The 27,312-nt window shown below is 43.5% G+C and overlaps 1 protein-coding gene across 1 annotated transcript in view; it reads right to left on the bottom strand.

Annotated features, from left to right (window-relative positions):
* Positions 1 to 27,312, bottom strand: part of RDX (radixin) — a 193,133-nt gene that overhangs the window by 17,293 nt on the left and 148,528 nt on the right. Inside the window, exons 10-11 of the mRNA XM_040340564.1 lie at positions 12,504 to 12,634; positions 523 to 683 (exon numbers count right to left, since the gene is read on the bottom strand). Coding sequence (XP_040196498.1) covers positions 523 to 683; positions 12,504 to 12,634 — 292 coding nt within the window. The remainder of the gene's footprint in view (positions 1 to 522; positions 684 to 12,503; positions 12,635 to 27,312) is intronic.

Raw genomic sequence — 27,312 nt, 5'->3', positions numbered from 1 at the left:
GGATTAAATAAAAAGGGCTAGGCTAGCTTTTAGTTTTTGGTTATGAGTTAGAGTCATCCCAAATGATTAAGAGTCATGGTTATTGGGGAGTGAGGGACCATGGGGGGTTAGATTTTTTTTATTTTTTTTCCCCACAATTTTGTCTTATAAAATGCCCATACCAAAAACTTCCATTACAGGCACCTGGTGCAAAAAAATAAAAAAATAAAAAAATGTACAGAGATCATTTGGAACAAAACCGGGCCAAGGATTGTATCAGATTTGTTTGCCTGCTCCAAACTGTGCATTGCATTTCATATTCTACTGAACCTTGCATACAAAAAGTTGTATACTTAAAATTGAAATTTGGGCTTTGCCTAGAGTGTTCTTTTAACCTGTGTAGACTTTGACAATCATGAAAATCAGATTTCCCCATCAAAAGCAAATCAGCAAACCCCAGTGATTTCATCGTCTTAATAATATAAATCCATAACTCATCTACAAACTGCTCTAAAGAACAGCCTTCTCTGTGCACTGCCTCACCAGCTGTTCCTGGTTTTTCATCTGGTCTGCAGCTTGCTTGGCCAGTGCCGCCTTGGCTTCTTCTGCAGACCGTCGCTCTTTTTCTAGGCGCTCAGATTCTTCTATTGCTCGCTTTCTTTCCTGTTCCAACTCTAAAGCTTTTCTGGTTTGTTCTTCTAGCTCTGTAAAAAAAAAAAACACATGAGTGATTTCAGAAGAACTGGGTGTTCTGCGAGTTTCCATGTGTATAAGAGGGAAGATTTTCCCTTATTTCCTGGGACCCATGTACAGGGAATGGGGTATGTGGTCATCCCTGGGAGAAGAAAGGAAAGGCCTTGTAAGAAATTCCAACCCTTTCTTGCTCTATAAAGTATGTTTTTGTCTGCGACAATGGAGATTTCTCACAATTTCTCATCTTGACAAGTCCTGCTGTACTTAAAAAAACATGTTTTGGCTGTAAATGGGAAAAGAAAAATTCTCCCCATTCACCCTACATGTTTATAAAAACATAGGCAGTCATGCAAAAGTTATTCCACACATACGGATATCGATATTCCTGTATAACAGATACATTCTAAAGATCATGGTGTTCTTAGTCCACAAGCTTATCAACTACCAAACTAAAAGGAGAGGTCCTTACATGCGACTGCTGCGTAGCAGACAATAAGCCATGCATGTATGCAATCAAATGTTTACATCTCAGCTACAAATTAGCATGTAAGTGAATTCTTTTTTTTAAACAAAATAAAACACACTAACAGTATGAAAGAGCATGACCCGGATAAATTAAATGAAGGCCGAAACGGAGTTAAAGCTTTCAATATCAGTCTGCCATTTAGAAGACACATGGTATTAGCAGCTGTAAGGCTGCATATACAATGAGCTCTGCTTTCAGGGCTATTTCAGAGCTCTGCAGTCTAATCCAGCTTGCAGACCCAAGTCGTAGTTTAGTATGTGTGAAACCTGGATGAAATACTTATTCGTTTTCTCCTGAATAGCAAATAATTTTATGAAGTAGTTCTATCAAATGAAAATATATCGAAAGAACTTTGGTAAAAGTCTGCAGACAGTATTGCTTCTTACATTAGAGCACAGTATTTACATGGAGAACTTGCCCGAGAAGTCCCCAAATGACAAATTCTGAATCATAAGCCCACTACAGAAACCTTCGCTCAGGATGAAAATAAGAAAGCTACAATTTCCAAACTATTTCCTGGGGCTGACTTGCTTAAAGGGGTTGTAAACCCTCAAGGTTTTTCACCTCCAATCATGCAGCAGGCCCCCCTCCCTTTTACTTACATGAACCTGGTCTTTCCAGCGACGGAGACAAGCACACCAGCTCCAGGTGGTGTCTCAGGTCCCAATTGGATAGATTGAAAGAAGCGCAGCCATTGGCTCCCGCAGCTGTCAATCAAATCCAATGACGCCGGGGGTAGGAGTCCTGCTGTCTGTGTCAATGGGCACAGCAGCAGGACACAGGAGCATGCCCCAACGAGTGCCCCGAAGGAAGAGCGGTTCTCAAATGGGGCACTCAGGAAGAGGATGAGCCAGGAACGCCGCTGAGGGACCCCAGAAGAGGAGGATCAGGGCCACTCTGTGCAAAACCAACTGCAGAGAGGCAAGTATGACAGTTTTTTTTTTTAAAACACGAACCTTTACATATCGTTAAACCTTGCCTTACTACTTGGTGAACTACAAAAAGCATGTAGTCAGTCAAGGGTTGATACACCCAATATGTACCATGCTTGTTAGACTAATCAGTGACTATTTGTTCTATGAAGTAATAATGTTGGATCAATTAAAGTCACCCATATGCAGAAAAATTAGAAGGGCTGGGAGGAGAAAAAAATAAAATAATGATTCTCTATGGAGAAGGTTCACATCTCTAATCCAAGTCACCTGAAGCTCAAAAAAGTTCTGGAGCTTTTTTTGTAGCTCAAATCAGGTGTTTTTTGCCACGTGTTTGTGTGCGATTTTCTTCTCAAATTAAAATTGTAAACATTTTGCATTAGGGTGTTTTTTTTTTTTTTTTTCAAGGAATAGGGGTTAATTACCGATTTAAGATTTTTTTATTTATTTATGAATGTATTTGTGAGAAGAAGTAGTAGTAGTAGTAGTAGTAGTAGTAAACACCCTAACCCTATGTCAGGAAGCTAGTTCTGCTAATGCTCATGCAAGAGTACGAGCACACAGACTAGCTCAGGCTAATATCCAGTGTGCACCGACACGTAGGCACCTCCTGACCACTCTGTTGTCTTACCGTGTATGACCCCGACTTACCTTGACTAGGTCTCTGACTGTGGCAGTCACCTGCCATCAAGCTACTGGCACCCCGTGCTTCTTTTAGCCTTGTACCTCTGTCACCACATTCAGGGGTGTTTGGACCAGAGCCGCAAGGGAAGCCCTCTCGTCAACTCAGCCTCTAACCAAGGTACATGAAACCTTAACCCCTAATCCCAACTCCTAACCCTAACTACTTGCCTCAACAAAAAAACAAAAAAGAATAATAAAAAAAATAAAAAGCGAAGGGAAAAGCTAAAAAAAGCATTAATACCTAGCAACAAATGTTGCTACAGATGATTGTTTTCTCTATTGGCTAATAAGACAATGTCAAAGCTCAAAAACACGCGCAAGTTGCGCATAAAACAGCAAAAAAATTCCGGGAAAAGCTAAAAAAAAAAATACTCTCAGGTGTGAATGCGGCCTAATATGAACACAGTAGGGCTTCCACCGACTTTAAATGCTCTTATAAATTAAGTATTTGAGGAAATCAAAGTGAGAAAATTATGAAAAAAAATGCTTAACCAATGAAAACAATCAATCAAAATATGGAGACCTAGACAGGCAGCAAAAGTTATATGCAAACTGCAACTTTTCCTTCCCTACGCTTGCATTCTTTCCAAGCCACCTATTTGGTACTTTGACCACTTAAGGACCTTGCCTGTTTTTCAGATTTGGCGTTTACAAGAGAATAAAATGGCGGTCATAGCAATACTTTTTATCACACCGTATTTGTGCAGCAGTCTTACAAGCGCACATTTTTTGGAATAAATTCACTTTTTTTAATTAAAAAATAAGACAACAGTAAAGTTAGCCCAACTTTTTTTTTCTACTGTGAAAGATAATGTTACGCCGAGTAAAATGATACCCAACATGTTACGCTTCAAAATTGTGCCCGCTCGTGGAATGGCGTCAAACTTTTACCCTTAAAAAATTTCCATAGGCGACGTTCAAAAAATTCTATAGGTTGCATCTTTTAAGTTACAGAGGAGACTAACGATCGCGGTGATACCTCACTTATGTGGTTTGAACACAGTTTTCATATGGGGAGACTACTCACGTATGCGTTTGCTTCTGCGCGCGAGCTCGACGGGGCACTTTAAAAAAAAATGTATTTTGTTTTCTTATTTATTTTTATATTTTATTAATTCTTACACAAAAAAATAAATAAAATGGGTCACTTTTATTCCTATTACAAGGAATGTAAACATCCCTTGTAATAGAAAAAAGCACGACAGGTCCTCTTAAATATGAGATCTGGGGTCAAAAAGACCTCAGATCCCACATTTAGACTAAAATGCAAAAAAAAAAAAAAAATCATTTGAAAAAATTACAACAAGAAAATGTCCCTTTAAGAAGCATGGGCGGAAGTGACGTTTTGAAGTCGCTTCCGCTATGCTATGGAGACCGGTGAGGGCCATCTTGCCCTCACTCGTATCCTAGCCGAGCAGGGGACAGGACCCGATCGCCTCTCCCGACGGCTCTGGTAAGCGGCGGAGGGCGCCCTCTCCCGCCGCCGATAACGGTGATCTCGCGGCGAATCCGAAAATATGGACATCTCGTTTGTGGCAGCAGCTGCTGCCATTACCGAGATATCCATCTTTAAAAAAATGACGCATATATACAGTGAGGAGATCTTAAGTGGTTAAAGCAGACTTCAAAGTGCAACTAATGCCAAGATTAAACAATATTGCTGTCAGATTATCTTTGATCGCAGAGACTCTGCCAGCAATATTTCTAATGAATGTACAATGAGCCATGCCTGTACAGATCAACGTACAATCTATGCATGCCTTGGTGCCAGGGTAAATTGACTGTGCAACTCAAGGTGGCCAAAGACGCTGAATGTGGAAGGGGACCGTGCAAACATTTTAAGGCCCCTTTCACACTGAGGCGTTTTTCAGGCGGTATAGCGCTAAAAATAGCGCCTAAACACCGCCTGAAAAACTCCTGCCCAGCCTTCTCAATGTGAAAGCCCGAGGGCAGGAGAGAAAAAAATCTCCTGCAAGCAGAATCTTTAGAGCGGTGAGAGGAGCAGGGTGTATACCGCTCCTTTTCATTTAAAACAATGGGAAACCGCGGTAATACCGCCCACAATGCGCCTCTGCAGAGGCGCATTGCGGGCGGTATTAACCCTTTTCCCCCCCGCTAACGGGGGTTAATACTGCACCGCTAGTGGTCGAATCCCGCTGCAATTCCGACGGTATAGCGCCGCTATTTTTTTTATCAGATGATAATCTGATTGTTATACACAGCTTTCATCCAAAATATTCCGAAGGTACAAACACAAAAAAAAATTCTCGTACTATACCAGATCGTATGATTTTCTTTCAATCAGTACAGTTTTCATCTGAAAATACATTACTTTCGAGATTTTATTCTGTTGTACGAGAACTTTGATAGGGAGACTAGCATCCAAAACAAAGAAACAAAAAAAAGGGGGCCGATCCGATAATCTAACCGTGTGTACTAGGCTTTAGACTACCGAATTATGCTTCACCTCAAAAAGATTGCAAATAGCAAAGCTCGACAATGCCCAGCATATTCCCTCCCAGCAAGCAATAGCAGAGTGACACCAGGGGGAGAGACCAAGAAAAGTTATTTCTAAAGTAAAAAGGAAGTTTTCTTAAATCGCACATCACAGGACAAACAGAAAGGTAATTCTTAGGCAGTCCATACATATGCAATTTTATGAAAATGTAGCTCCTGTGAGGATGGAGACCTAGACCTCTTACAGTTATCTCTCTGCAAATCCGAACAGATATTTGCCAGTTGCTCCCACACCATGGCAAAGGTAGCTGAGAATTCCTCTCTGAACATAAAAGGTCATTGAGGAAGGATCTCCTGAAAAAGTTTGAGAAAAAGAATGTTGCCCGAGAGCCAGATTCGGCTTACTGCCCCATAAAGTAATTTGTTGAGGGAAGACTGTCTCCTGAAATAAAGTAGCCTAGTCCACGCTGTCCTGATCCCCTACATGCACAGTATTGCCACAGGAATGAGCCTCCTCAGAAGGCAGGCAGCCAAACAAGCACACAGAACAGTAAAGGAAACCATGTGCCCTGTACCAATGGATCCTCAGAGCTCCCTGTAGTGGTGCCGAGCCTGGCCATGTGTTCCTATAGGTGTGGCAGGGCAAGAACAAACCACTGCCTGCACGCCCCTAAATTTCTCCAGCATGCCCAATAGCTTTGAGGGATATGCCTTTCCACATCATGAGTCACCAACACATACAAGGAGCAGAGCAAAAAAAAAAAAACTCAATCTTCACTAGCTGCAGGATAGGCATACCTAATAGGGTCTTCAGCAATTGGGCACTGGTGAAGCAGAACAGAGCCCTGGATCTGTAAAGCACACCTCAAGTAACTTACAGATAACACCACCTGCCAAAGTAAGCGCCACACGTGTTGGATGCCATGCGAATGCAGCTTACAGGCCATCTACGTTCTTCCACTGGATTCAGGGAACTGCTCCATTGAGATATAAGCATCTATAGGAAATCTATCAGTAAAACTGCCACTGCTAGAGAGCTTTGAGACTCAGCAGAGAAAGTCCATTCTAGTAGAAATCTGCATCAAGAGCTGTTCATCACCAATGATGCATGCAAAATACCTTGGCAATGTTGGTAGTTGGCAAAGCTTGACATCTCCCAGCTTAAGCCCTCCATTTGCCAATTTGTAATCACGGAGGTGGAGCATAAGTCTGAGAATGAACTATCCTGTAATGTACAAGAAATATATGATATGCACACATGCATATTTTGGTTGAAGCCTATGCCTCATGAGGATTTATCTGTGTTTTACGTTTTTTTTCAGGGAGAGGCACTTAATCAGTGCCTTGGCCTGCACACATGGATACTAGCTACAGCTCAATCCTAGAAGCAACAGGTTCACTGGTGTGCGAAAGACGGTTGTAGTTTAACTACTCAGCTCCAACTTTATAGGAAGATATGCATATTGTCTAAGCAGCCTAACTCTTACAACATAGTGATAGTTTTGGCATGCAATTTTTCTCTTCATTTTTTATTAAAGATTTAAAAGGATACATAGCATAACCTTATGCAGATACACAAGCAAGGTTGGCATATCAGTGAGTTCCAAAACAGTATCCATCAAATGAAAGTAGTAACTGGAGAGCAGAACAATAGATAAACAGTTCTGCTTATCGGATTTTCACCAGCTTTAACATTAAGTTAACTTTTTTCACAGAAAAAACCTCCATGGCACTTAAGGAGTTGCTTAAAATTAATGTCTGCAAGGTAGACAGACAGAATAGTGTAATGATTTTGTTAAAAAACAAGTAAATACCCATTAAATTCCTTCATCTAGATCACCTCCGGCGTTCTAGTTTCTGTTCTCAAATTCACTTCCTGGTTTGCAGCGCTCGTTCATGCAAGAACTACATTTCCCAGTATGAATTGCGGCACGCCCAGTAATTCACACCTCCTTGAAGTCTCCAACATGTAGAGAGCGTCCTGCCGCACAGATGTAGTTCCCAGGAGGGGGCGAGCACGTCACTGACCACCGCAGTAAAGCCTCCCTTCACGGTGGTCAGTAAAATCAGTCCAGCAGGAAGTGAACAGAAAAGAGAAGAAATAGAGCAACTTCTGAGCAAAAATGAACAATGAGGAAGTGAAAAAAGAGGAATGTCTGCAGGTAAAGGATGCTTATTATGAAAAAAAAAAATTTCTTTACAACCCCTTTAACCTCCATGGGTTAAATGTCACCTGTCATTGCCTGTGCAGCAGTTTGGGGGTCTGAAGGCCCCGCTCTTCTTGCCTGTGTTTCTTTAGGGCTTCCAGGATCGATCAGAGTGATTCTGATTGGTCAAATTGGCCATGTGGCAGCAAGTGACCAATCAGAATCACTAGGTAGAAAAGTAGGTCTTGTGAAAAAGTAGGTACCTTGTTCTTGTAAAGAATTAGGGAATGGCTCCTTACAATAAGGACACAAACCCAGATACGTCTGACAGACACGATAGCAAGGAATTAGGCAATTTTGCAGAAAAGATTTTCCCCGATGGGTTTAAAGGGTGGTTTCAGCAATACAGAGAGAACCAGATTAAATTCCAAGCAAGCAGTGTGCTGTAAGAGAGGCCTGACCCGAGACACACCTTGAATTAAGTTTTTAAAAAGGATAGCAAGGCCAGATGTTTTTGAAAAAGAATGGGCTATACCAATGGAAAGGCCAGAACGAAGGCACCAGGCAACAAAGGATTCCCAGGTTTGATGGCAGATCTTCCTGGAAGAGGCTTTGAGCTTTCAGCAAAATATGAATGACAGACTCCGAGACCCCTCTGTCTTTTAGAACCTGGGCTTCAACAGTGATTCCATTATAGCCAATTAGAGAAAAGCCTGAGAACCTAAAACAGCAGCTCTGGCCTGTTGGTAAGAGGGCAGGGGTTGTCTCCTAGTAGTTTAAGTATGCCTGTGTATTCTGTGTTCATCAGTGCTAGTTTGGCGCAATGACTATTAACTGTTTTCTATTGCTATATTGTGGAGCAGATGAGGTAGAATTCACATTAGAGGGAAAGCATAGCATGAACTAAGAGCAGGGGATTATTAAAGGCATAGAATGCCAATGCAAGTGGATCCTTTGTCCTGTCTACAAACAGGGGTAGCTTGTTGCCGAATCTGGAAACCTAGATATCCACTTTCAGAGTCCCCCATCTCTGACATATCAGGTTGAAAACATAAGCGCAAAGGATCAGTTCCCCCTGGTCTAGGCAGTGAAGGCTGAGGTAATCTGCCTTCCAGTTGTCTACTTCTGGGATGAATATGGCCATCAGAAATCGCTGGACAGTGTCTGGCCAGGAGATGATCAAGCTCAGTGGTTCTCAACCTCAGTCCTCAAGTACCACCAACAAGCCATGTTTTCAGGTTTTCCTTTACTTTGCACAGTTGCTTTAAATCAATATCAATTACATGGTATTGATAACAGCCATTTCATCTAAGGGAAGTTCCCAAAACATGGCCTGTTGGGGGTACTTGAGGACAAAGGTTGAGAACCACTGATCTAGCTTTCTTCCTTCAAGGCTGCACAACTCCTGGTGTTCCCTTGGTGGTAATGTAGGACACAGACATGGTGTTGTATTTGTTACAGTCATCCATATTGTTCTAAGCTCCAGGGTGTTGATGGGGAGAGCTTGCCTTCCACCGATGACCATGTTCCCTGAACTGTGAGGGACTGGAACACTCCACCCCAGCATGAAAGACAGGCATCTGTCATTACTTTCAGGTAATAAGGAAGGACCTCTCTATTGTTAAGGCTGAGTTGGAGATGTGCCAAGCTATAGCATTCTGTGCTTGGCTTAACAAGTGTATATGTAGGTCAAGAGAAGTAGCATGCTTGATCCATGCAAACAAGATGTTGTGTTGGAGAGGTCTCAAATTAAACTGAGCAAAGGAGGCTACCATGAGACCTTGAAATCTCTGGAATAATCTCACAGAGGGATGTCTCTTTTACCTCAAGTCCTGAGTGTGAGCTCTGAGAGAAAGCAGATTATTTTCTGAAAGGAATACATTTTGTTGGGTCAGATCTAAGTGTTCCAAAGTGAAGAGAAGGTTGGAGAGCAGATTTTTGGAAGATGATCACCCAACAGAAAGCATCTAAAAATTGTGCTGTGGACGTTTTCAGAGACTGAAATGAAAACAAGTCCTTCTGAAGGAAGTCAATATTTTTTACTTTTTGCTATAATAAATATCCCCAAAAAATATATATAAAAAAAACAAAAGTTATAGCGTCTACAAAATAGGGGATAGTTTTATGGCAATTAATATTTTTTTTTTTTACTAGTTAATGTCGGCGATCATCGATTTTTATCGTGACTGCGACATTATGGCGGACACATCGGACACCATTTTGGGAAAATTTTCATTTTTACAGCGATCAGTGCTATATAAATGCACAGATTACTGTGAAAATTACACTGGCAGTAAAGGAGTTAACCTGTAGGGGCGCTAAAGGGGTTAAGTGTGACCTAAGGGAGCAATTCTTACTGTGTGGGGGTGTGGCTTGGCGTGTGACGTCACTGATCGTTGCTTCCTATGACAGGGACAGTCCTACTAGGAAGCACGGGGAGAGGTTTACACTTACCTCTCCTTGTTCTTCAGCTCTTTGACCCCGATCGCGCGACACACCGGCGGCGATCGGGTCCCGTGGTCACGAAGTACCTGACCGGGTCGCGAGTGCACTGGCCGGCGGCTTATGACCCACGTGCATATTAAAGGGGACGTACCTGTAAGCCAATATGCGCAGCCGTGCCATTCTGCCGACGTACATCGGTGTGTGGCGGCCAGAAAACGGTTAAAGCAGAGACCTGGAATAAGGGATCGTCTTGGTTGCTCATTGCTCTAGTCAAGTTAGTTGCAATTTGCCAGACAGATGTGGCAGCAATAGCTGGTTGCAGAGCCTGCAAGTGTACACAGAGACTTTAAAATGGTTGTAAAAGCTGAAGGTTTTTTACCATCATGAATTCTATGCATGAAGGTAAAAAACCTTCAGTGTGCAGCCCACTCCAATACCAACTCTAAGCCTGAACTTGATCCGCAAAGCGTACAAGAACTGAGGCTCTCCTGGGTCTCTCACTCCCATTTGGCAAAGATACAGTAACAGGAGGCATTGGCTTATAATGCTGCCAATCACAGCCAGTGAGGCAGGAATGAGGGGGGGGATGGGTGGCTGAGCAGCACTCTCGATCTTATGAACGCAGAGGTCCAGCTCAGGAGCGAGCCTACATGAGAGCCCCACAACAAGCAGCTTGTTATGGGGGCACTTGGAAAGGGGGAGAGGCCCATAGCGCCAACAAGGGACCCAAGAACAGAAGGATCAGGGCTGCTCTGTGCAAAACCACTGCACAGAGCAGGCAAATTTGACTTTTTTTTAAATATAAATTGTTCCTTTACAATCACTTTAAGAGCATCTCAAACTATCCCCAGAAACTTTGAATAAAGGAACATCTTCAATTGGTACAGAGACACGCTTGCTTAAGACTGAAATGGCAGAACTTTCTACAGCAGTGGTTCTCAAACTTAGTCCTCAAGTACCACCAACGGGCCACGTTTTCAGGTTTTCCTTTACTTTGCACAGCTGCTTTAAATCAATATCAATAACATGGTATAGATAAGAGCCATTTTATCTAAGGGAAGTTCCCAAAACAAAGCCCGTTGGGGGTACTTGAGGATGGAGGTTGAGAACCACTGTTCTACAGAAACAGACCCCTTTGTGAATTTTTTTTACTGTTTGGCAATGATTTTTGGAGGAGTGAAAATCTATTCTGGAGTAACCAAATTTTCATACATTTCATATCCAATTATTAACAGGGACGGTCTTTTTAGATTTAGTAGGTTTCTTTGTACCCAAAGGGGCATGGAGAGACAGGGGAGAGTCAAGAGTGACAACAAGGCTTTTGCACACAGAAGTGAGCATATTCACATTGGCAAGCAGGTTTATAGGAGCCTTAGGATAAGAAATTCTCTGTAGCCTCATACGATTCCTCTTCATTCCCTGTTAAGTGTTCCTTTTCTAGGCCGTTCATATCTGGATCAGACTGAAGTGAAAATGGTGGAGCTGGAGAGGAAGTATTGCATTTTGGAGCCCTGGACAGTAATGGCTGAATCAAAGGCGTTAGTTGCTAAATAAATTGAGATATAATTGCAGAAAAATCTATTTTAGTATGGTGGACAAATTGTTGCATACCTGACAGAGCTAAAAACAGATGCCGACGATTAATAAAATTGGGCCCTGCTCTGATGCAACGCAAGCATTGTTATGGAGGTTGACTGTTGTGCAGGTCCTTCAGCAGAGTCAATGTTCATCTGAGTTTTTGCCATGGCTCCCTTTTGCTTAGCTTCTGCCATAGCGAAGGGTGAGGGTATTCCCTTGTGGGGTACTCACAAAGTAGGGTGTGGAATATAGAATAAGCCTGTCCGGGAAGGATACACACTGCAATCCAGGTACAGACTGCCAAGTAGCAAGGTTCTCATGGCAAAAGGATGGGAGGAGGTGCTCAAGTACCTTATAAGAGCTCAAAGTGTGCGACCTGTGGTGTGATAGAACACCTGGCCACTTCACAAGCTCCAAGATGTTGAGTTTTAGCGCAGTTTGAAATTTGAAAAGTTTACATGGTAAATTAAAATCCAGAGTCTCAGTTTTACAATAACAGTCAAATATACAGGGTGACCCTGTCTTACCTGTCCCTATAATAGGGTAAGGTTTTGCTCCTCATGGTAGGTAGGCCATGGACCTCTAAAGCCACATGTGGCTAAACATGTTGCACAAAGTGCCAAGGTGAGTGCCCATGCAGGATCCAGTTCCTGAAGCAACATCACAGGCTATCCCCACAGCATGTGGTCAGGGTATGGCTCCCAAGGTTTTACAGAGGTCACACCAATCTGGATGCACTGCTTCTATTCTATTTGAAGACGGTGAAGAAGTTGATTAAAGGATAGGAAGATAAAATAAAGTAGTTAATCCAAGACTGATTTCTCCAGACGCAAGAAGAAGAGGCCCATCACCTTAAGACACTGGCAAATAAACTGAGGACTTACAGAGCAGGTAGGGTCATAGGGGAGGCACACAAAGGGGCATGTCCTCAAAAGCTTGCCATGGGTCTGTGAATACTTAGCCTGTGTCCTGTATTGAACAATTAAAACACACCCCCTCCTCCAAGTGACATGTTGTACATATTGCTGGTAGAATTCAGGAACAGTATACTTATTAAAATACCTTTTTGTGCTTTTAGCGTCTGTTCTTCGATTTGTCGAAGGCGTTCAATTAGCTCATCCTTTTCACGTTCTATCCTCTCTTTTTCTTTCTCTGCTATTTCTCTTTTCTTCTTTTCATTTTCTATCTGTGCTCTAGAAGGGAATAAATGTGTCCAGTCAGGTAAACAGCGCATATAATTAATGATGATTTACTAAATGTGCTTCCTAATGTCTGGCAAATCACCACAACACAATCAATCACAGTCTTTATGAGGTTCAGACACCACTAAAAACACATAACGCAGCTCTTAAAGTTCAATTCCACTTTTGCATAAGTTTTAAAGAATGCAAATGGCACTTACAGCGTAACTATAAACATTTATTTTTCCCTGTAAGAATGGGAGAAAGGTTGGAGAGACAATGTAGCCATTCAGGGCAAAGTGACGGTGTGTGCAAAACCACCCCCCACCATATACTCGCCTGTCTAAAGCTTCCTTGCCGTACCTTTTTCATCACAGCAGCCACCAAAATATCCAGCGTCGGAGCATTGATATAACCCTCTCAATCATTTGCCAGTGGTTAGACCAAGCAACTGGCTGCTAAGCGAGAGCACTGCATCATGGGGAGAAGGCCTCATGCACCCCCAATATCTGGAAGCACTGGATATTTTGCCATGGTGGCCACAGGAGGAGTGATGGGGAGTGGTTAAGAGGCAAGTATAAGATTTTGGGGTTAGGCTTTACCAACTAACTTTTTACACTTCTATTGAACTTGGATAATTTGAGCATTTATCTGCTGCCCTCATTAAAGTGAGAGGAAACTTCAATGGGGAACGCAATTAACACCCAAGTATGGTACTATTAACCCTTACACGCAACATTCAAAACTAATGGGGGGGAAAAAGCATTACCTGTAGTTGACCAACTAAATTCGTCACTTAAAGTGGTTGTAAAGCCATACTGTCACGATCTGGAGTCAGGCTCAGAGGCCAGTAGCTATAGCAGCAGAACAGGTCACCCTGGCTGATGACACGGGGTCACCTGAGGTGCGGAATCTAAGCGCTAACCGGTATTCACCAGAGCTTCTGAAGGTGAAGATGGATTTTGCTGCGTGTTAGCGCCAGGTCGCGGTCCTCAGGATAGCCCCACCAGGAGGTGAGAAAGCCGGGGTACAATAGCAGATAAGCAGGTGAGGATCAAACAGAAGCGTAGTCGATAACAAGCCAAGGGGTCGGTAATAAGTATTTGTAGGTTGGGATCAGGCAGAAGCGTAGTCGATAACAAGCCAAGTGGTCGGTAACGAGCAGTAGCAAATATGGACGGCAGCAGGGAAGACAGGAGCGAGATATAGGCTGGAGATTGCACTTCCTCCTTGCCAGAATATTGTGCTGAGACATGGCTTATATCAGGAAGTTCGTGGGAGGAGCAAGGGGTTCAAGGTTCAAGACAATCAAGACACAAGGCAGGAATGTTCAATGGATCAGATGGGTTTGTCCAGCAGATCAGACAGGGAGCTGTCCAGCATCCCAGATAGCTCAGTGAGAAGGTTCACTGCCAGACATAGCTGAGGTCCCAGGTTCAAATCCAGGTCCTGACAGTACTCCCCTCCTCCCAGGACGTCCACTGGACGTCTTAGGGCCTGGTTTGTGAGGGAACCTCTGGTGGAATTCTCTTGTTAATCTAGGAGCATGAACGTTCTGCTCAGGCTCCCAAGAATTTTCTTCTGTCCCGTATCCTTCCCATTGAACCAGATATTGCAATTTGTTCCTATAGATCCTGGAATCAAGAATTTTCTCCACCACGTATTCTTCCTCACCCTGTACCTCAACAGGTGGAGGGGGTGGAAGTGTTCTTCCAGAAAAAGTATTTTCGTGAAAAGGTTTAAGTAGCGAAATGTGAAACACAGGGTGAATCTTCATACTTGCTGGAAGTTTTAGGCGAAAGGCAACTGGGTTGATCTGGGCCAAGATCTGGAAAGGTCCCACAAACTTTTGTCCCAACTTTGCAGATGGAACATGAACCTTCAGATTTTTAGTAGATAACCAAACTTGATCACCCACATGAAAGGTAGGAAGTGCTCTGCGATGTCTATCTGCAGCCTTCTTGTAACTTTCCTGAGCTTCCCTCAAAGTCTCGATCAATTTTCCCTGGATCTCCTGTAAAGCAGTTAATCTGTTGGTAACAGCAGGAATTGGAGTTGAGATAGGGAGATCAGGGATAAAAGCTGGATGAAGCCCGGTATTTAGGAAAAAAGGGGTCTGAGAGGTGGAGCTATGTTTAGAATTGTTATAAGCAAACTCCGCTGTAGGAAGATAGTCCACCCAGTCATCCTGAAGATAACTAACAAAACATCGGAGGTACTGCTCTAACGTTTGATTGGTCCTCTCGGTCTGACCATTAGACTGAGGATGAAAAGCAGAAGAGAGATTAATTGTTACTCCTAAAGCTGAGCAAAAGCTTTTCCAAAATTTTGAAGTGAACTGTACTCCTCGGTCAGAAACTACATCTTCTGGAATTCCATGTAGTCTAAAGACTTCTCGAACCATCAACTCTGCAGTTTGTTCTGCAGAGGGTACCCCCTTCACTGGTATGAAGTGAGCCATCTTAGTGAAGCGGTCAATAACAACCAAGATAGTGGTCATTTCTTTAGAGGGGGGTAAATCAACCACAAAGTCCATAGAAATTGATCCCCATGGTCTTGATGGGACAGGGAGTGGCTGGAGCAACCCCAAAGGAGAAGCTCGGGGTGTCTTATTGCGAGCACAGACCAGGCACGAGGCTACATAACTTTTGACATCTCTTTTGTACCCAGGCCACCAAAAGGAACGGGATAAAAGTTCCTCCGTCTTAGAAACTCCAAAATGTCCAGCAAGTTTGGAGTCATGAACCAACTTGAGGACTTCAACCCGAGCAACTTCAGGTACATAGAGGCGATGTGCTTGAGTCCAGAAGCCATTCTTGTAATCAAGGATGATGTTCATAGGAGGATCTTTGAGGAGTGGGTCATTCTCATACCCTTCCTTGAGAAGACTCAAGAATGCTTTAGAACTTGTGACACCTAGAAAGTTCTTTTGAGGCAGGACTGTGTATTCAGAGTTGTCTTCCTGGAGAGGCCCAGACAACATTCGTGATAAGGCATCAGCCTTACCATTCCTTGACCCAGGTCGATATGAGATAATAAAATTGAACCTGGAAAAGAATAATGACCAACGTGCTTGTCTAGAAGACAATCTCTTGGCAGAACGAATGAATTCCAGATTCTTATGATCAGTGAGAACGGTTACAGGATGCTTAGCGCCTTCCAGCAAATGCCTCCATTCAGAAAATGCTTCTTTAATTGCTAGCAACTCCTTATTCCCAATGTCATAATTTCTTTCGGCTGAAGACATTACACGAGAAAAGTAAGCACAAGGATGTAGCTGCATCTTTTCACCATGTCGTTGGGAGAGGATAGCTCCCACGGCAGAGTTTGAAGCATCCACTTCCACTATAAAAGGTAATTCAGGATTGGGATGTACCAATACTGGTGCAGAAGTAAAAAGAGTTTTTAACTTTCCAAAAGCAGCCTGTGCCTCAGATGACCACACAAAGGGCACCCCTTTCTTTGTTAGCTGGGTAATTGGAGCTATCACCTTAGAGAAGTTCCTTATAAATTTTCGGTAAAAGTTGGCAAACCCGACAAATCGTTGGATTTCCTTAATGTTTCCGGGGGCAGGCCAATCTACCACTGCTTTAATCTTCTCAGGATCCATGCCCACACCATCTGGAGAAATAATATACCCTAAGAACTGGATCTGGGTTTGTTCAAACTCACATTTCTCCAATTTGATGTAAAGTCGATTCTGCCTTAATCTTTCAAAGACAATGCAAACATGCTTGCGGTGCTCTTCCAGGTTATCAGAAAAGATAAGGATGTCATCCAGATAAGCAATGACAAATTGGTCCAACAGATCTCGAAAAACATCATTTATGAAGTGCTGAAAGGTCGCAGGGGCATTGCAGAGACCAAAAGGCATGACCAAGGACTCAAAATGCCCATATCTGGTTCTAAAGGCGGTTTTCCATTCATCTCCTGAACGAATACGGACCAGGTTATATGCCCCCCGTAGGTCAAGTTTTGTAAACACTTTGGCAGAACGAAGTCTTTCCAACATTTCCGAGATCAAGGGGAGTGGATAACGGTTTTTAATTGTGACCTTATTCATGTGCCTGTAATCAATGCATGGACGCAAGGTGGAGTCTTTCTTTTCAACAAAGAATAGAGCTGCTCCTGCAGGAGATGTTGAGTGTCTAATAAAACCCTTTTCTAAATTTTCATCAAGCCACTCCCTGAGCACTTTTAATTCAGGTTCTGAGAGATTAAAAAGGCGGCCAAAAGGTATTTCGGCCCCTGGAAGCAGCTCAATGGGGCAATCGTATGGGCGATGAGGAGGTAATTGATCTGCATTTTTCTTATCACAGACATCCCGGAATGCATGGTATTGTGGAGGCAAGTCGTCATATGACTGGGTAGTTACCACACCAACTTGCAATTCCTTGACCAGCGGAGAACTTGTTTGATAAGATTCCCTACAGTGTTCCTTGCAGTGGGAGGATGTGAAATCTATGGTCCGTGCTCCCCAGTTGATAGAGGGATTGTGAGTGGAGAACCACGGAATGCCCAAAATGATGGGAAATTTGGGTGATGTGATCAACTGAAAGCTGATGGTCTCACGATGATCCGCCTCAAACTGGATTACCAAAGGAACGGTTTTATGGGTAACAGGTCCTGAGGATAAGGGTGAACCATCAACTGTCTCCATCTCAATAGGAGAAGATGTATTTATGGCTTGAATGTTATTGTGGTGGGCAAACTCTATATCCATAAAGTTTCCTCCAGCCCCAGAGTCCAGCATAGCAGAGCAGGGGATTTCACGGCCCTCAGAAATTAGCTTAATGGGCATGACAAAATGAGTTAATAAAGAATTAACCTTATTTGCTTCCTGAATTAAAGGAGAGACGGACTGAGAAATTGAGTTTATTTGTTCAGATACTGTAATATCTGTTGCTGCAATTGTTCTTTTAAATTTATTGGGACAATTAACTGCGTAATGTCCGGAGTCTCCACAATAAAGACATAAGTTCTCTGAACGTCGTCTTTCTTTCTCCTGAGTAGTAATAGATCTTTTAAGAGCATCCACCTGCATAGGTTCAGGAGTGTCAGAATCAGGAGTAAATCTTGAAACCTTAGGAGGATACTGAGTAGTAGAAAAACGCATGCCACCATTACTGCCTAAGATTCCCAGTCTCTCCTTTCTCCTTTCAGTAAGTCTTTGATCAATTCGAATACACAATTTAATAAAAGCCTCAAGGTCGTCAGGACTTTCTACTCTGGCAAGCTCATCTTTTACTTGTTCCGCGAGTCCTTGACGGAACTGACTCTTTTGTGCTGCTGGATTCCAATTGGTATCTGAGATCCAGCGTCGAAATTCAGTTGTGTACTCTGCAACAGAGCGTCTACCCTGCCGTAAATTGTGCAATTTTGCCTCAGCAGTAGTGCAGCGGTTAGGATCATCGAAAACTTGGTTCATCGCAGTCACAAAAGAATTGAAATCATCCAGGACGACATCATCTTTCTCCACATAAGGGGAGGCCCAGGCTAAAGCTTCCTCAGTCAGGAGGTTGATAATAAACAGCACCTTTTTCCTGTCCGAAGTAAATGCAGCAGGTTGCATCTGAAAGTATATGCGACATTGATTAAGGAACCCTCTATAATGGCGGTGGTCTCCGTTAAACTTAAGTGGTAGGGGCATTCGTGTATTAGTATCTACGGCAGCAGTGTCTCGAGCACGAAAGTCACGCAATTGTTTATTCATATCAAGGATTTCCTCTTGTAGTGCTTTCACTTCAATTTGTAACTCAGAACATTTTTCCTGGTAGTTAACAGCAAACGTCTGCAACTCAGCGATTTGCACCCTGAGAGGAGCTACAGCAGCTGCTACAACGGCCTCCATGTTTTGGGCCAGAATATTCTGTCACGATCTGGAGTCAGGCTCAGAGGCCAGTAGCTATAGCAGCAGAACAGGTCACCCTGGCTGATGACACGGGGTCACCTGAGGTGCGGAATCTAAGCGCTAACCGGTATTCACCAGAGCTTCTGAAGGTGAAGATGGATTTTGCTGCGTGTTAGCGCCAGGTCGCGGTCCTCAGGATAGCCCCACCAGGAGGTGAGAAAGCCGGGGTACAATAGCAGATAAGCAGGTGAGGATCAAACAGAAGCGTAGTCGATAACAAGCCAAGGGGTCGGTAATAAGTATTTGTAGGTTGGGATCAGGCAGAAGCGTAGTCGATAACAAGCCAAGTGGTCGGTAACGAGCAGTAGCAAATATGGACGGCAGCAGGGAAGACAGGAGCGAGATATAGGCTGGAGATTGCACTTCCTCCTTGCCAGAATATTGTGCTGAGACATGGCTTATATCAGGAAGTTCGTGGGAGGAGCAAGGGGTTCAAGGTTCAAGACAATCAAGACACAAGGCAGGAATGTTCAATGGATCAGATGGGTTTGTCCAGCAGATCAGACAGGGAGCTGTCCAGCATCCCAGATAGCTCAGTGAGAAGGTTCACTGCCAGACATAGCTGAGGTCCCAGGTTCAAATCCAGGTCCTGACACATACAGACCACTTTTACCTACAGGTAAGCCTATAATAAGGATTACCTGTAGGTATTGAAAATATCTCCTAAACCTGCACAGCTTAGGAGATGCTTACCACAGACGCTTGTGCCAAAGCCATCAGGGCATGTGCACTAAAGGGAGGGCACGATCATGTCGTTTCTATAGGGCCTTGCCGTGACCGTCGGCTCCTACGCACATGTGCAGGAGTGACATCACACGACTCCTGCCAGTCACAAAGCCGGAGTCCACGGCCCTGGAAGGAAGAGGGGTGAATAAAGAGGAAGTACCATCAGTATTTACTTCCTCTTTAAAGTATAATTAAAAAGGCAAATTGGGGAGATTTACTGTCCCATTGTAAAAACAGGAAGAAGAAAACCCTCAAAAATTAGTGAATCCCTTGTTCTTTTATGAATAGCCATAAACATAACAAATAGAAAAGCATGAATGTCCCCCAGTGGGGGCATAGACAGCAATACAAATCTGACAGGTGTTCCAATCCCTCTCCCCTCTATCCAAATCTCAAAGAAATATTAACCCTTTCATGCCTATGCCTATGTATGACATTTGGTGTTTACAAGTTAAAATCCATATTTTTGGCTAGAAAATTACTTAGAACCCCCAAACATTATATATATATTTTTAGCAGAGAATCTAGAGAATAAAATGGCGATTGTTGCAATATTTTATGTCATACGGTATTTGTGCGGCGGTGTTTTAAACACAACTTTTTGGGAAAAATTTACTTTCATGAATTTTAAAAAAATGAAAAAGTAAAATTAGCCCAATTTTTTTGCATAATGTGAAAGATGATGTTATGCCGAGTAAATAGATACCAAGCATGACACGCTTTATAATTGCACGCACTCGTGGAATGGCGACAAACTACGGTAACTAAAAATCTCCATAGGCGACGCTTTAAACTTTTTTTACGGTTACCAGGTTAGAGTTACAGAGTAGGCCTAGTGCTATAATTATTGCTCTCGCTCTTACGATCGCGGCGATACCTCACATGTGTTATTTGAACACCGTTTTCATATGCGGGCGCGACTTCCGTATGCGCTTTCTTTGCTGCGCAAGCTCGCGGGGAGGGGGGCGCTTTAAAAAAATTTTTTTTTTGTTTTCTTATTTATTTATTTTTTCTAATATTACATTTTTTTTTTTTTTTTTTTTACATTTTGATCACTTTTATTGCTGTCACAAGGAATGTAAACATCCCTTGTGACAGCAATAGGTCGTGACAGGTACTCTTTATGGAGGGATCGGGGTCTAAAAGACCTCCGAGCCCTCCTTTGCACTTCAAAGTATTCAGATCGCCGAAAACGGCGATTCTGAATACTGTGTACTTTTTTAAATCCGGCGCCATTGGCAGCCGAGAAACCCGGAAGTGACGTCATGACGCCGCTTCCGTGGTTTCAATGCGCACACTGAATCAAAGCCGTTTACGGCTTTGTTTCAGAGCGCGCCGAGACGCTGGAGGCGCCGGATCGTGGATCGGGTCTCCCGGTGGGACGGGAGGCCCGGTCAGAGCGGCGAGAGGCGGCGGGAGGGGGGGGGATGTCCCCTCCCGCTCCTCCGGCATAACAACCGAGCGGCTTTTAGCCGCATCGGTTGTTATGTTTGGAAAGCCGATCGCCCGCTCTAAACAACGGTACCGGGATGATGCCTGCGGCTGCAGGCATCATCCCGGTACAACCCCTGAAAGCCGAGGACGCATATATGCGTACGCTCGGCGTGAAAGGGTTAAACCCAAACATGAAAACATAATATATTGCAGCTTACCAATCCATAGATGTATTTTTCCTTTATTCTCCTTGTGATCCTGCCAGTAACACACTTCCTGTAGTAGTAGTAGTAATAATAATAAAGCAGACACCTTTGGATGGCAGCACTGACAGTCTGGGGAGGGGGTAATGTTAGGCTAGCTGATTTGGATGCACTTGACTAACAAATGGAAGCTGAACTACAGCTCACACTTGAGTTATAGCAAACTTTTTTATTTTTTTCCCTTTTGGGATAAAGGTTTTACTTCAATGAATAAAAGTTGATAATTGTAAGTACCCTTGTCAGTCTTAAATGGTTTGTCTCAAACCTTTAACTGCTATAGATTAGTCTGATAAAAGGAAGTTGAGAAATAACAGACTGTATCCCCATATTAAAAAAAAAAAAAAGCCTAGGACCCCTTTCACACTGGGGCTGCGGACACGGTAAAACGCCACTTTACTGACGTTTGGCTGCTAGCAGGGCACTTTTAACCCCAAAGAAGGGGTTAAAAACACCCGTGTTGCGCCACTTCTGAAGCGCTTTTCAGGTGCTTCGATAGCGCTGCCCATGCATTGCAATGGGCAGGAGCATTTTTGGGAGCGCTCTATACAGCACTCCCAACCCGCCCCCAAGATCAACTTGCAGGACTTTTTGGAACGTACCGCAAGTGCACCACTCAGGTGGGAAAGCACCCATTGCAGAGAATGGGAGGCAGTTTTCAGGTGTGATTTCTAGCGTTAAAACGGCCTGTGAAAGGGGTCTAAAAAAAATAAAAGAAAAGAAAACAAATGCAGTCACTACATCGAATTATTAGTAAGCTGCAACTTAATACATTTTTGTTTTGGTTTAATACCAGTTTTAAAAAAGGTTTTGCCTTTAGTTAGTTTACTTTTTTGGGTTTACATTTAATCTAAAGCACCCATGTCCCGGATGTGGAGTTGGCCTTGATGAAAACCCTACATAGAGATGTGGTAAACATGATAAACATAATAGGCTGTGTCTTTACATATTGTGCTACTAAACCTAACCAGCAACTGCCTAAGGCTCCACTGCAAATAGATATAAGAACATAAAACGACTGGTGAAGGATGAGTCAGGGCACTTTGTCCTGGCTGCATACACACCTGTGCTACTGACAGTTTCTCCTGGGATTCAGAAGAAGTGAGAATAGAACCTGTTCCCAGGGCTGGCAAAAGACAGCTGGATTCACTTAAAAGCAAGACGTTTCAGTCTTCATTTGTCACAGTACCTCATTTAAAGGTGCTTCCCCAACAACAACAACTAAAGAGCTTCCAACCTGAACTTGAAAAGGATCATCAAGGACTTTTTATTGTTTCCTTATTCAAATGTAATGGGTTATTGTGATTTGACACAGTTATAGGGAATTAAATGTCAATGTGTTCTGCATACAGTACATTTTTAAACAGGCGTTTACTATATGGAAGTGGTCTCCAAACATGGCCCAAGGATCGAATGTGGCCCGTTGCTAGACTTAATCCAGCCTTTGGGGCACTATACCTCCCAATGACACCAACACTTGGGCATAATTTCTGCCACGGACACTAATGATGGGGTAATTCCTCCCACTATTATTGATGAGGCACGATTCCTCCCATTGACACCAACAATGAAGCACTATTCCTCCCACCAATGATGGGGCACGATTCCTCCCACCAATACCAATGATGGGGCACCATTCCTCCCACTAATACCAATGATGGGGCACCATTTCTCCCACTAATACCAATGATGGGGCACCATTTCTCCCACTAATACCAATTATGGGGCACCATTTCTCCCACCAATACCAATGATGGGGCACCATTTCTCCCACCAATACCAATGATGGGGCACTATTCCTCCCACCAATACCAATGATGGGGCAACCATTCCTCCCACCAATACCAATGATGGGGCAACCATTCCTCCCACCAATACCAATGGTGGGGCACCATTCCTCCCACCAATACCAATGATGGGGCACCATTCCTCCCACCAATACCAATGATGGGGCACCATTCCTCCCACCAATACCAATGATGGGGCACCATTCCTCCCACCAATACCAATGATGGGGCACTTTTTCTCCCACCAATACCAATGATGGGGCACCATTCCTCCCACTAATACCAATGATGGGGCACCATTCCTCCCACCAATACCAATGATGGGGCACCATTCCTCCCACCAATACCAATGATGGGGCACCATTCCTCCCACCAATACCAATGATGGGGCACCATTCCTCCCACCAATACCAATGATGGGACACCATTCCTCCCACCAATACCAATGATGGGGCACCATTTCTCCCACCAATACCAATGATGGGGCACCATTCCTCCCACCAATACGGCACTATTCCTCCCACTAATACCAATGATGGGGCACCATTCCCCCCACTAATACTGCCAACCCTGAGGCCATATATATTCTCACTGATGCTGGGTCTGGTACATCCCCCCCATTGGGCACAAGCCAGCCCCCCTGAAGTCTGAAGGACAGTAAACTTGCCCTTTCTTTGAAAAGTTTGAAGACCCCTGCCATACAGGCTATTTCTCATCTGTGTTCATAAGGTGGCCAGCACAAACCTTTTTAAAATATATTGACTTTCCTTTGTTTCTCATACTTTGAATTTTATCACAACATAAGAAAAGTCTAAGAGTGTGCTCAGGATATTAACTTCTTAGGGTTTGTAAGCAAGCTTACTGTACCAACTACATGTCTTTTAGGGAAACGATTGAAATAATAATAATAAAAAAAACCTTACTTATTAGCCATTTTTGCCATTATATTTACAGTCTAATAAAGCATCAGTGTTTACTTTGGAGGAACAAATGAATTGCTTGCCTAATGCATTTACAGTTTTATGAATAAGTGAAACTATGTATAGTACTAGATTAAAAGTCACACCTTAAATACAAAAATCACACCTTGAAACATCTTCATGAACACCCCAGGTGCTCGAATGGCCTTTCCACATCACATTCCATATGACAAGGACCAGGTGGAGCCAGAGCTCGATTTCAGCAGAAATCTAAAGTTACACATTACTTCACTCTGGATTTCATGGCTTTAAAGGCGGTCAGGAAGCTATGCATTTATATATGGATCCAGTTTAGTGGCTTTTAGGTAACTTGCCCAGACATTTCTTCAATGCATCTGTGGGGGCAGCCATGGCTGTCACACAGGCTCTGGAGTTCAAGCATGTCTGCCTTTGTTCATCAACATTACATGGAGAATTGAAGAGACTAGTAGTTTACAAAACAGACAAATTTATTTGTGCTTTCTTTAAAAGTTCTAAAGGCTCAAGGTTTTCTACCTTCATGCAAAACCTTCTGTGTGCAGCAGCTCCCTAAATACTTACCTGAGCCCCATCGCGATCCAGCGACGTGTACAAAAGTTGACGCTTTGGGGGCTCTCCCTTCTCATTGGTGTTGGCTCCAGCTGCTTTCAATCAAAGCCAGTGAGCCCATGAGAAGAGGGGGCAGGGCCTACTCTGGCGCACTTGGCAGGAGGGTAGAGCCAGGAGCGCCTGCGGGGGACCTGAGAAGAGGAGGATCGGGCTGCTCTGTGCAAAACGACTGCACCGAGCAGGTAATCATAACTTATTTGTTATTAAAAAACAAACAAAAAGACAAAAAAAACGTGGACTTTAAAATCACTTAAACGCTTAAAAGTGACAAGGACAAATCATTTCTGGCACAGGTATTTTCTGTACCTGCTGAGCCAGAAAAGTGCAAATGTATCTCGCTGCCAAATGACAACTGGAAAACTGCAACATATTACGTTTTGTTTTCGATTTAGATACACCTAAAACTTCTTCTACAATAGTCTGGCCATACACTGAACACAATTTGGCCAGTTCAGCATGCAACAGCTGAATTATGATCAGTGTGTGGCTGCACTCACTTGACAGAAGTCTATTTGGGGGTGTGTTTCAAGGGATGTGATTGAAAGGATTGTTTGATTGACTTTAATGTATGGGATGTGTTGGAAAGGATTGTTTGACTTGTAAAGGACGTGCTGGAAAGTTTCCCTGGATCAGGGGTTGCAGCAGCAGATCATTGCTATCTGACAGTGGTGGGTACAGCTGTCAGAATTCCTCCAACTACATCATTTACGTGGATAGAAGAACCTGTTCTGTTAGGTTTTTGTTTTTTTCCCAGCCTCAAACCAGTGTATGGAAAGCTTTACTACAAAGATAATTCTGAACAGCAGAGCATGGCAGCAAACTATCAGTACAACAATAATACTAACAAAGGTGTAAAGTGCCATATTCTAATACAAGATAATACAAGAGGATTACAGATTTCCTTCTAGACATTACTGCTGCCTTCTTTAATAAAGGCTGTGAGCTGTATAAATGAGAAGTAAACATAACAGCAAGTCGAGCTAAATTTGGTTAACCGCCAACATTCTGACACAAATATCAACTTCTGGGAAAGGTAGATAGGTAGCTAGAAGGTAAAAACAAATACATACCACTGCAGCTTTCAGGAGGTACCCGCTACAAATCTGTGCCGAGTAATCTAGTCTAATCTGATCACACAGTGGCAGCGTAGAGCTCCACGGTGCTAATAATTAAATACGTACAGTTCAATATTCTAAGCTAAAGACCCAGAAATGTAGACGGGAAATTGTTAAGCCAATTTGTATCATTATATTCATTGCTGGAAAGAGGAAAAGCTTAAATGTCTTATGTGTATCAAGTGTCATTAATGACCAGACCTGCAGCTCCACCCCTGTCCTAATGCATAGAATCCTCCAGCCACCCATTACCTCCTCCTCCTGCCCTTCAATAACACCGTGCCACACAGAGTTCATGCAGGCCAGACAATTAAATACACACGGAGAGGAGTAATGTTACAAATACTGTTCAATGTACATTATGAGCTTCTCATTAAAAGCCACAAGCTGCTTGCTGATACTTGCTTCACAGACTACATAAACACTTCCTATTTAAACAAGAATGTTCCTCATTCTCAATGGCTTGAAAACAGCATACCTACTGAATGCCATTTTCATGTTGATCTGCAACTTTATCTGATTGCTCTGATAGTTATGATTTTATACTTTTTCACCTAGTCAAATGCAGCATCCAGGGATGGACTGGCCATTGGGACTACAGGGAGTTTCCCGGTGGGCCGATGGCTCAGTGGGCCGTTTTTTTAAAAAACATAGATGCTGCTTGGAAGACTTTTTGTAATGACCTGGCAGCGCCCCAGTGTGAAAGCACTCAGGCTCAGGCACTCAGGCTTTCACACTGGGACTGCAGCGGAAGCGTTTTTCAGTCGCTTTACATGCGCTATTTTTAGCCCAAAAGCGCCTAAAAATGCCTCCGTGTAAAAAGGGGTCCTACACTCACCCCCTCTATTTTACACTCACTCTCTTTTTCTTACACTCACCCCCCTCTCTCTCTCTCTCTCTCTCCCTCTCATGATATACAATAATGGATGTAGGGGCCTTTTGGTGGGCGTGATTTTTATTTTATTGAATTAAAGTGGGCCGGTCTGGATGAAGTCCAGGGCCAAATTTGTGTCCCAGTCCAGCCCTGGCAGCATCATCCACAGATACCGCATGAGAGGGAAATTGCAAAGCACTACCGTATATACTCGAGTATAAGCCAAGTTTTTCAGCACATTTTTTGTGTGCTGAAAATGCCCCCCCCTCTGCTTATACTCGAGTCACCTTTTTGCGCCTCATCCCCCAGATTTGTGAACCCGGTATCAGCCTTGGCACACATGTAGCCCCACTCTTTCTCTACAAGTGTGCAAAGTTTGTTGTCCGGGGGACCTACACCCGGGGAGCACCGATTTTTCAAACCCGGGCACCCCTTCTATAGACTCCCATGTTAAACTGTAATTTCCCTGGTGATTTGGGGGACCCAGTCCTGGAAGGTCGTAGGTCCCCTGGATCCTAGCCCTATTTCTCCTCTACAAGTGTGCAATGTTTGTTGTCTGGGGGACCTACGGCTGGGGAGCACTGATTTTTCAAAGCCGGGCACCCCTTCCATAGACTCCCATGTTAAACGTCAGTCGAGGCATGGACACAGTGAGGCACGGACACAGTGAGGCACGGACACAGTGAGGCACGGACACAGTGAGGCACGCACATGGACACAGTGAGGCACGCACATGGACACCCTGGGCTTATACTCGAGTCAATACATTTTCCCAATAATTTTTTTGTGGTAAAATTAGGTGCCTCGGCTTATATTCGAATATATACGGTAAGTCATCCACAGAGCAGAACTGTAACACAAGTTGAAAGATCTACTTGGGATTATATACCACATAGACTAAAGCTGCAAATACATATTCAAAGGTCAGCTGGTTCAGCAGCTGAATTTTGAGCCATTTGTGGACACTGTGGATGAACAGAAGTGGATCAACTGTTCAACCTCTACTGATCTACAC

The sequence above is a fragment of the Rana temporaria genome, chromosome 2, assembly GCF_905171775.1.
Source record: "Rana temporaria chromosome 2, aRanTem1.1, whole genome shotgun sequence".
Lineage (NCBI taxonomy): Eukaryota > Metazoa > Chordata > Amphibia > Anura > Ranidae > Rana > Rana temporaria.
This window is presented reverse-complemented; position numbering and strand designations above follow the sequence as displayed.